Below are 11,935 nucleotides of genomic sequence, written 5' to 3' on the forward strand. Positions count from 1 at the left end.
ATTCTTCCCTTTTTTTTTTTTTTTTTTTTTGCATTTGAAGAATAATATTCACTATTTATAATTAATTTGATGTAATATCTTCATAATTTAGGTATTTCCATAATTGTGTTTAAGTTTTTCTTATACCTCTTTAGTTATTTTAACTTGTTTAGCTTTATTTTTTAAAATAAGAGATAAAAATAATTAACATGACACTTTATCTTTTTTATTTTACAATTTGTTTCCTTAAAATTTCCTATTTAATTGATCATTAACGCAATTTAATTGTTTTCCTTTTCATTCATTAGTCATAAAATATTTTTCTCCACCGTAGATTCATTTGCTATTAAGATCAATATCAAGAAATTATTTACTTAATTAAACAATCAAACACGAGAAAATCCAAACGGATTTGCTTTAAATAAAGGAGATAAACTTTAATGTTTTTGATGCAGATAATAAAGAATATTAATTATTGTTATCTGATTTTATTGAATGCCTACTACGACTACTACTTTTTTTTCCCGAAAAAGTCTAGGTCATATTATCATAATAAAATACTCGCTCCGTTCAATTTTTAATTGTTCTAACATTTTAAAAATATCTTTCTTTTTAAATTTGTTTTTACATGTCATTATGAACATAATAAGATTTTTTTTCTATTTTATCTTTTACATTAATTATTTATTCCCCAAGACATTTTCAAGACTTAAAGACTATACACATTAATTAATATAAGTATTATGATAAAAAAAATCATATTAATCATTATTTTTTGAGAAACTGAATAAATAAAAATGTACTGAGGGAATATTTATACTAAAATACCAAAATTTATGGGTCAAAGGTGATTTAGTTAATTTGCACTAAAATACCAAAGGAGTATTCAAGTTTCACATCATGCTTTCACACGTATATAGGTAGGCCTGATCTATGATGTAAGCTTATTCTAGTTTCAAGAACTGAAAAAAATAATATTAAATATAGTATACATGGACAATGATTTTAAAAAAAAATAAAAAAATCATAATTTAACTTGATATAACATATTCTTATTCTACTTTTCAGGCGATTATATATAGTTTTTTCATTTCATAATGAACTGTTATTTTAGTTTATTTTATGTCTATTAATTAAAAAACTATACACATAGGGTTTTGTTCGATACGAAAGAAAATATTTTTCAAAAATTGTGTTTCTATTTTTTATGTTCGATTGGTTAAAAATTTTAAAAATATTTTCTTTAAAAAAACAAACTCTATAAATGACTTAATAAAAGTAGGAAAAATAAGTGACATTGTTTTCTCCCACCCCACCCCCACATCCACCAATTCTTATAATTTTGTGTTAGATATGTACGAATATTTTTAACATTATATTTATTGCTTATATACCGTATACAAAAAAGAAGAAGTAAAAGGTCATTGATTTTTAAAAAATAATTTTTTTGAAAACCTCCATATCGAACACACTTAAGATATAGTTTATTAAGTCATTCCTATTTATTAGATGTTTCTTGAGAATTAAATACTATTAAAAAGAAATAATTTTTTAATATAAGGATATAACTGAAAATGACTACTATTTTTATCTTAAATTTCTAAACTGACTTGCTATGAAAAATAATCTATTTGCTATATGTCAACTAATAACATGTTTGATCAAATTTTTAAAATTTATTTTTTCAAAAGGATTTTTATCATAAGTATTTACTTTTAAAAAAATAATTCTAAAGAATAGCAATTTGTTTCTCCAAATCTCTAAAATAAGCATTTTTTTCAATTGACTTTCTTAAAATATGATTAATCACAATATTTATCTTATCATGTATACAATATCAAAACACATAACTCAAAAGTCTCAAACTCATAAAAAAGGAAACTTTTTTTATTTTTTATTTTTTAGAAAAAACAACATGACACCTATAAATATCCATCCTTTTCATTTTCATTTAATAAGCCCCTCATCAATATTCTCTCCCATGGCTTCTTCTTTCTCCAATTATTTCAAAATTTTATTATCAATTCTATTTTTCATAATTTTCTTCACTTCTCATTCTTTTTCTTCTTCAAATTATTCTTTATCAAATATAGTTATAAATTCAACTTCTGAATTTATTAACCATACTGCCATATCCGAATTCCGAATACTGAACCGAAGAATTCTATCCAAATGCCCCGACCCGAACCCGTATTTAAGTATAACTACTGCCTCAAATTCAAGCCTTTCTGATGAATCTTTTGTTACTGTTCATGTTTCTGGAGTTTTGGTTCCTTCAAAAGGAGATTGGGTTGGCATGATCTCACCTTCGTATTCTGAGTAAGTTTAATTTATATACACTGACAGTTTAAATATATATTTTTAAATGATATAATATATGATCAGAAGTTGATTCAGAATTTAAGTTTTGACTATTTATTTCAATTTTTGTGAATTTTTTTACATGTAAATTTTATCGATTATGAGTTTTACTATTTGTTTCAATTTTTATGAATTTTTACATGTAAATTTTATCGATTATGAGTTTTACTATTTATTTCAATTTTCATGAATTTTTACATGTAAATTTTATCGATATGCTATATCGGTAGTGACATAGTTGTTGTTTTTGTTAGTAGGTAATAACTAAGTAAAATAATTGTGTAAATATTTTTTATGTGATCAATAAATAGAATTTAAACTGAAAAATGAAAAGGATGTGATATTTTAACGATAGCAAATAGCGGTACACAAACCATCAACCCAAAAGAAAAATTATTCAATAGAATGTCTTTTTTTCTTCTTCTTATTTTGTTATTGAATATTTTCTCTTATTTATCCTCTATTTATCATGATTTTTTCCCAAAAATATCTTTAAAGTACAATGGAATTTGATTATTTGAGGTTAATAACCTTTTTTTCTTTTCCTTTATTGGTGGGTCCTTATTAAACCATTATCTACAAATTAGAAATATATCAGAAAATGATGAATACATGGTGGAAAAAGACATAACTTTTTCTTAAAGTATACTTAACCAAGTGGAATAGAAAGTATACTAATTATTTTGCTATTTTCAATTATTAATAAAAAGAAAAAAAAAGAACATAGTAAGCATGTGAATAATGAAGAAATGATACAATAATATTATCTTATTTTTTATTCATTTAAATATTTATTAACTTTAGGTTTTTTATTATAATATCTCATATTTCAGCACCTCAAGTTGCCCCTTTAATGCCTTACAATATCAACAGACTGGTGATTTCTCTGAACTTCCACTCCTTTGCCATTATCCAGTCAAGGTTAGTTTTCTTTATTCCCAACGATAAATCGTGTCTGCAGTTGTTTATAATTTTTTCTAATTTTTAGAAAATGAATTCTTCAAAAATGGAATGAGTTCGCAGTTAACATCACAAGAAAATTGTCACATCCGAAGTTACATATATAATATAGAATTTATCGTACTTTGATGATTATTTTAATAAAATAAATAACTCTTAAGCTAATTAAAAAAGTGTTATAGTATAACAGAAAACTAAAAGTCATGGCTATATATTCTTATAAAAAAAAATGCACGCAAGTGTGAGTATGTGTGTGGGCACAAGTAACTTGGTACGTCACATATATATTCTAACAAAAAAAAAAGTAACATAATTAATAAAATTATTTTTCAACTTTCAAGTGGTACCTTATTTGAATAATAATAAGAAATACTTATTGAAAATATAATAAGAGACTAGAAAAAAAGATTATCTGAGTCGGAGAAAAAAAGATTAAAATAAAAAGTAATGAATATTAATGTAGAGTTTCAGATTGATAATTAATCAAAATTTGGACGGATTATAATCTTATTGTATCTCTGATTACATTCATTATATATCTCTAAAAAAAGCGTCAATCTTCGTTAACATGTGAATTTTGAAATCTTGAAGATAAGATATGTCATTTGCTAACACAATTAGTATAAATAACCTAATCATGATATAAACTACTATATTGAAAATTTGAAATAAGTCATGCAATGCCACTTCCTCAACTAACTTTATATAATTTGAATTTCATTCAACTTTTTTTTTTAAAAAAAATCTATCACCCAAAGTTTCCACCTTTTAACTTCACTTAAAATTGAAAATCGAAAAATATTTATTATCCGAGTAAATTCCTCTGGTCCACTTTGTACACTTCATTCACATCAGTAGTGATGCCCCACTATTTAATTCTAACTGTTTCTTCCCATGTAATATGAACACTCGTATCTACCTATTTTCTTGACCACCGACTTGTTATACTCTTTTCGTCCACTTTTAATTATCATGTTGTATTTTTCAAAAGTTAATTTTCAAAGTTAAATTAGATTATAATATTTTGATATTTTAAACAAAAAATTAGATATTCAAAAACTATACAAAAAGTACTATAAATTGCAATTTTTTGCATATCAATATGATGAAAAAATACATCATAAAATGTTAGTCAGAGTTCTTATAGTTTGATTCTAAAAAAGAAAACCATGACAATTAAAAGTGGACAAAGGTAGTATCATATAATATTTTTACAGTAAGAAATTAATTATCTCATAGATTTTAAATGAAGCCACTTGTGAAAACGTCATTCATGAACTTGATGTCATGATTAATTATTTCGATTACCGCAATAAAATGAATGTTAACAACCTGTTGGATGAGTGAAAATGATACATGTTCAGAGGTTCAAAGCTCATGATAAGAAGAATTAGATTGTGGATACCATTGAAACAAATAATGTTGATGATAAAGTTGAAGATGATACATTACCTTTGGAATTAGTTACGCGTAAGGAAGCACTTATTGCATTTAGAACTCTCCACAATTTTATGGTGCAGTTCGAAAAGACAACACCAAAACTTTTGAATGTAATAAGAAAAGTTAGAAATGAGTTTCAACTATATTTAAATTTTAACAAAAAACAGAACATAATAGAGTCATATTTCACTAAATTGTCTTAGATATATTTATATTTTTAAAAAATTATTAATTTATAATATTAATAGGACCATATATTTATACAAGGATCTTCTGAAAATACATTATCTTATTATCTTATCGAAATGAGTGATTTTTTCTATTGGCCCAAATCAAAATCAGAAAAAAATATTATCTTAAAGAGGTTATTAATTAACCGAGTATTAATTTAATAAGATTTTACTCTTATTTCAATGAATCCTACCGTAATTTGCTAGCTGTGCCTAATTAGGGCCCGTTTGGCCATAGATTTCCCAAATAATATTTGAGGAAAAATTTGGCAAATAATGTTTATCCATACAATTTGCTATTATTTGGCAAATATTTTTGGCAAATATCCCAAATTCCCAAATACTAGTTTTTTCTAGTATTTGGGCCAAATCTCATTATTTGGGATCTTTTGAAAATTGAAATTTTACACCAAACTTTTATCTTTTACAAAAACACCCTCTATAGTAGTTGTTTGCGTTGTATTATATAATTTTTTACGTGAACACCAAAGTAGTGATGAAATATTCAGTGAATATGAAAGTGATGATATGGTTGTTGATGAAAATGATGAACAATCGGCTCAAAGTAACAAAGTCATGTGCTTTGTTTACTTCACGATGTATGAAATGATGCTTGTTGCACTCACTCCAAACTACCACATTGCTCTAGTGGCATGGAAACTACTTGTTATTTGTTGCAACGAAGATCCAATTGACTTGTAATACAAACTTATGGTTAGTTTTGATAGTTTTTAAAACTTATGGGTATAAATCATATTTTTCTAAAAGTGAAATATATTTCACAAATACTATGGACAAACACATGGTGAAATTTCACCCAAATTTTCACCCAAATAATATTTGCCAAGAATATTTGGAAATCTATGGCCAAACGCTAGCTAATTCGTCACATCTCACTGTCATCCCTACTCATATTATTGACAAGAAATAAAAAGGAAAATTCTGATAAAGATGTGGGAATGTACCTATTAATTGTAGTAGTATTAAATAATAGTAGTGTGAAGTGGTCACGCCTATATATATCCACCAAAAGCGCACCACATTGAAATAAGTCATGCAATACTGCCTCCTTAACTAACTTTATGGTAACTTCATTCACATTATATTACGAAGAATTAAAATCTCTTAGATGTTTATGAAATTTATAAAAATAAATAGAAGAAAGTAATTTTTTAATTTTTTTTTATGTTTAATAATAAAGATTTCTTATGTGTTAAAATAAGCATTTCTAGTAAAAAAGTGTAAAATTAAAAATAAATAAATTATAAATGATCTACAAAATAAATTTTTATTGCATCACTAAATTCGAAAAATAAATACAGATCATAGTTAGACCCCACATTTTATTTTTTCATATTGATTGGTTGAAACTTCAAAGCTTTCTAACTGTTTGCTTTCAGCATTCAACACTTTTGTGCCGATTTTTTATTTGGCACCGTCTAGCTATATTATATCATGTTCAAATTGACTTCTTTTTTTTCATGATTGATTTGGTAGACCTTATTTTTTTTGTGTAGAATAAATGTCTTAGATTTGTGATTCATGAAACATTACGTTACCAATGACAACATCCATTTGAGAATATCTAATATTAGATACTCATGGACGGAGCCACCTTGTAGTCAGGGGTTCATTCAAATCTCCTTTAACAAAAAAAATTTTACTTATACAATTTATATATGGTTAAAATATACTTTTTATGTATATGTAGTTAATGTCGAACTCCCTTCAGCTAGTTTATGTGTCTACTTCTTCAGATTTTGAACCCTCTTAATCAGAGTTGTGGTTCCGCCACTACAGCTACTGCTCCATTCATTTCAGTTTATATTTATATGATAATATTTGATTGAACGTGAAATTATTTATAAGAAAAATCTTTTGGCACATAGCTAGCAAAAGTACTCTTTAAGTACTTGTGATCTTAAACATGACCATCCAGTATAAATTGAAGCTAATTAAAACTTGATAAAATAATTTAATATGCGCAAGCTAATTAAACATAACGTGGTTTTAATCGAAGAAAGTATATGAAGCTCTCGTAATATCTGCATTTCCTTGACATTATATTGTTTTAATATCTGCATTAATTTCCTAGACATTATATTGTTTTAATTGGTAATAGTATATGATAAGATCTGCGTACATCTTACCCTCCTAGTCCAGATGATATTGATTATTATTATGAATGCATGCATGCAGGCACAATATTTAAGCAAAGATCCAGGCTATCTAAATTGCAAGAAGAAAGAATGCAAGAAACATGTAAAGGGAAGTTGTGAAGTGAGAACATGTAGTGCCTCACTTTCATTTCATGTTGTTAATTTTAGGACAGATATTGAGTTTGTGTTGTTTGCTGGTGGATTTGCAACTCCTTGTATCCTCAAAAGATCAAACAATAAATTGACTTTCACTAATCCTAAACAACCTTTATATGGACATCTCTCTAGCATTGACTCCACTGCAACATCTGTAAGTACATCTGTTTACGTGACACTATTTTCTTATTAGTCGTATAAATGTTATGAAATATTATATATAATAACATGTTTAAAGTCAGAAGTTTAAAAATAATTCTTCATTTGTTATTTAAATTGTATGACCAGTTAAATAGGTTCACGTGAATTGAAATGAAAGGAGCATGTATGAAGAATAAATAATGTGACTATAGGGAACTCTTATTTGTAAATGTTTCTTCATTTGATCGAGCATAATTAATGGATGAATTAATTCACTATTAATAGTATTCACTCTGTTTTTATTTATTTGTCAAATATTTCTTAATTGATTTCTTTTTTTACTTGTCATTTTTGACAAATCAAGTAAGGACAATTTTTTTTATCAATTATATCCTCAATTCATGGTTAATTTACTATACTAATTATTATTTTCTTGATAGGTGTGTCAAGTCAAAATTTGACAAGTAAAAAGGAACAGATGAAGTACCATTTAGAATAATAGTCTAACTAGAATAATTTATTTTTCTTATTTTAATTCCTTGGTTCCTGTTAATAACATATAACAACGTATAATTTCATAAATGGAGTCTGAGTTTCGTGTTAATTATACCATATTGACCATTAATTGTTTTTGCCCCTATATTTAGATGAGAGTAACATGGGTTAGTGGAGATAAAGCACCTCAACAACTACAATATGGAGAAGGAAAATCTCAAACATCACAAGTTTCTACCTTTACCCAAAAGGACATGTGCAGTAAGTTTTAATAAAACCATACTTAATTATAATATAACCATTTTAATAATCAAAATTAATTAAGATCATAACCATTTTGTTAATCTTTTTAATTAGGTTCTATCTTAAAAAGTCCAGCTAAGGACTTTGGATGGCATGATCCTGGCTTCATTCATTCAGCAATAATGACTGGCCTTAATCCTTCAACCACAAACTCCTATACATATGGAAGGTATATGCCATTAGGCAATATGTTACATATTATTAAGTCACGTTATTATCTTATCTGAAAGTTTAAATGATTCTATATTTTTATAACGACGATATGTTTTTTTTTTCTAATTACTCAACCACTATAGTGATTCAAGTGGTTGGAGTGAGAAGATTACCTTCAAAACACCACCAGCTGGTGGAACTGATGAGGTTAGATTTTTGGCATATGGTGATATGGGAAAAGCTCCTAGAGATCCTTCTGCAGAACATTATATTCAGGTAATTATAATTAAATGTTTAATTAATATTCTATTAAGTCCTTAATTAATTATGAGAGTGTTGGGTAAGAAGGAAAATATTTTTCTAGAAAAAAAAAGAGATTTTCTTACTTATTTTTTTGTTTGTGGTTTGTAATGAGAAAATATTGTCTCTAAGACATTTAAGTATTTCCTCTGTCCCATATTAACTGATCACCTTTCTAAAAATATTTGTCCTAAATTACTTGATCACTTATTAAATCAAGATAAAATTAATTAAATTTTTGTCATTTTAACCCTATAATTAATATTATCATCATGGTTAATGTGTTCCCATAATTTCTTTTTGGAAGCTTAAACAAAATTAAAGTTCCTAGAATTTATCTTTGAAATTCATTAAATACTTAATTACTCTTTTGTAATCTTGCTCTCACCGACTTTGGAGTACTTATACCTTTTGTTTGCCCTATGTCATAATAAATTATTTTGATATCCATCAATATGGATAAAGGGTAAATTAGTCAAATTGATCATTTATTTATGATTTCTTAAGTACGTACCGTATAAAATGGAAAGTGATTAGTTATTATGGGATGGGTGGGAGTATAATCTAGGCAAATATTATGACCTCGAACCCAGACCCATCTCCCGACCCTGGCCTGACTCGGGATACGACATTGACCCAACCCCACTCCCAAATCTTGAGACCCAACCCTGTATAACTTGGTTGAGTCTCGAGTTGGAGATTTGGTCCCATGTCGATTCAAGGTCAGGTCCCATGTCGGTTTGTGGTTGGGGTTGGGTCACAAGTCAGATGGTGAGGTTGAAAGAGAGTTTAAAAAACGTTTCTCTACTTTTGGTAAAGAAGTCATTTTCCTTATATTGAAGCAATATAATAACTTCATTATGAAAAATAATTTCCAATGTCAACTAAACATGATAAAATTCAAAAAATATTTTTCAGAAAATGTTTTCCTCCATACCGGTCACACATATATCATTTAACACTTACAATTTTGATTCAAATTAATTAATTATTGTGCATATATATTATATGTGTATTTAGCCAGGATCATTATCAGTGGTGAAGGCTATGGTTGATGAAGTATCATCTGGGAATGTTGATTCTGTATTCCACATTGGTGATATAAGTTATGCCACTGGATTTCTAGTAGAATGGGATTATTTTCTTCATCTAATCACTCCAATTGCCTCTCGTGTTTCATACATGACCGCTATCGGAAATCATGAAAGGTATATTCTGTTACGTATTGAAATTAATTTTACGTATGATCACTGAATATAAATACCTATTAGGTATAACTTGAGAATCACCTCAAGTTTTTAATTCAGTCTGTTAACGAAAAAGGTAAATATACACTTTTTGTTAGATAATGAGGTTTTATATATACGTCCTAAATCACAAAGTTAAAAGGCGTATAATTTTGAATTTTTTTTAATGTGAAAAAAATATATATTCAGGGATTATATAGGTACAGGATCAGTATATGCAACACCAGATTCAGGTGGAGAATGTGGTGTGCCTTATGAAACTTATTTTCAAATGCCAACACAAGCTAAAGATAAGCCATGGTACTCTATTGAACAAGGAAGTGTTCACTTCACTGTTATTTCAACTGAACATGATTGGTCTCAAAACTCAGAGCAGGTATATAAGTCGATTTCTTAGTATGTATACATAGTCTGGATAAAAATTATTGAGTTCACGTAATCTGTATTAATTTGATCAAACAGTATGAATGGATGAAGAATGACATGGCTTCAGTTGATCGAACAAGAACACCTTGGTTAATTTTTACAGGGTAAGTAAATCATACACCTTTTATTTTTACTAAATTAACATGTTTGTTATTGCGTCAATTTCAGACAAGTTGAGATCGACTATATAAGTGAAATAGTGGAAGGACTAGATGAGAAAATGTTACAACAATTTTGAAATAATATAAATTACATAGTACTACTATTTATTTTTCCCTTCTTTTTTAATAATAATAATAATCATATGTTTGATTTCTTCATAGGCATCGACCCATGTATTCTTCTGTCACTGGTGGAATTCTTCAAAATGTTGATGATGATTTTGTCAAAGCTGTTGAGCCATTACTATTGGCAAACAAGGTAAGCTCTAATTACTTTATATGGATTGGAGAGTTATATACACTATCATGATTGGGTCGATCAAGCCAGATCACGTGTACAACAACAACAATATATATACCTAGTAAAATCCCACTCAGTGGGGTCGGGGAGGATACATAGAGTGTACATAGACCTTACCACTACCTTGTTGAGGTAGAATGACTGTTTCCAAAAGACCCTCGACTCAAGTGCATCAAATCAAGTAAAAGAAGAAGAAAATGAGGAAAACATAAATAATAAGAAAAAGGAAAAACTACTAAATTAGACATACATCACAATCATATATACTAATTTTACCTCTAGTTTCAAACAATTACTTCTATTACCACTTTTAATATTTTATACCATATATTTTTAAAAATACAATAAGATATACAAATCCCTTAAAAATGGGATTGATTAAGTATCTTTATATTTAAACACCTAAATTAATGGTGAATTAACATAAAAAAAATTCTCTCTCATCAACCATTTCTCTCTTCCAAAAAAAATTCCCACTATTCATCAATGTCTATCAGCCCCACACGTCCTCCACTGCTTCAACCATCTTTTCTTCTTTCTTTCTCTCAAATTACGTTTTAATAGCAAATTATCAAAATTGAATATTGGCATTCAAAATTATAGGTAGAAATTTGTAACTTTGTATCAGTATTCTCATGTATTTAGAATAAAGTTCTCCCTTTTCATATATCTATGATAGAGCTCATATCGTTTTAAATTTCAATTTTAAATTTTTTTATGAAGTAGGTCCTACATAGTATGATCTTGTTGCTATTTATTCTGTCATTGGTGACCATTTCCAAAATTGAATGATTCTCAGTAAATGTACAACACATTAACATTAATATACAATATGTTTATGAGATATGAACTTTATAGTTTTGTTTTCACTCAAGATTTTTTCATTGCATGGTTGAATCTCCATCCGCTAACATTCAAGCTAAGAATAGATCTAAGCATGAAAATGACTCAATATAAATGAAAGAACTATGCGAAGCTCTACTTACCAAAACAAATACATCACTAACCCCAGTTACACATCTAGTGCAAGATGTTGTATCTAACACATCTTCTTAAGGATACAAACCCAGAAAATTAATAAAACATGTATCTTGATCTTTTTTACCCGTCAGATACACGTAGC

At 27.4% G+C, this 11,935-nt stretch overlaps 1 protein-coding gene across 1 annotated transcript in view; it reads left to right on the forward strand.

Moving 5' to 3' along the window:
- Nucleotides 1-1,945: 1,945 nt before the first annotated feature.
- The window catches only part of LOC102586796 (nucleotide pyrophosphatase/phosphodiesterase-like), an 11,624-nt gene continuing 1,634 nt past the window's right edge, over nt 1,946-11,935 (forward strand). The window contains exons 1-10 of the mRNA XM_006345299.2: nt 1,946-2,298; nt 3,174-3,261; nt 7,170-7,439; nt 8,074-8,182; nt 8,279-8,393; nt 8,521-8,653; nt 9,698-9,885; nt 10,114-10,300; nt 10,387-10,454; nt 10,674-10,770. Of these exons, the coding sequence (XP_006345361.2) occupies nt 1,961-2,298; nt 3,174-3,261; nt 7,170-7,439; nt 8,074-8,182; nt 8,279-8,393; nt 8,521-8,653; nt 9,698-9,885; nt 10,114-10,300; nt 10,387-10,454; nt 10,674-10,770 (1,593 nt within the window). The 5' untranslated portion in view covers nt 1,946-1,960. The remainder of the gene's footprint in view (nt 2,299-3,173; nt 3,262-7,169; nt 7,440-8,073; nt 8,183-8,278; nt 8,394-8,520; nt 8,654-9,697; nt 9,886-10,113; nt 10,301-10,386; nt 10,455-10,673; nt 10,771-11,935) is intronic.

This window comes from Solanum tuberosum, unplaced genomic scaffold, assembly GCF_000226075.1.
Source record: "Solanum tuberosum cultivar DM 1-3 516 R44 unplaced genomic scaffold, SolTub_3.0 scf00068, whole genome shotgun sequence".
In the NCBI taxonomy this organism is placed as follows: domain Eukaryota; kingdom Viridiplantae; phylum Streptophyta; class Magnoliopsida; order Solanales; family Solanaceae; genus Solanum; species Solanum tuberosum.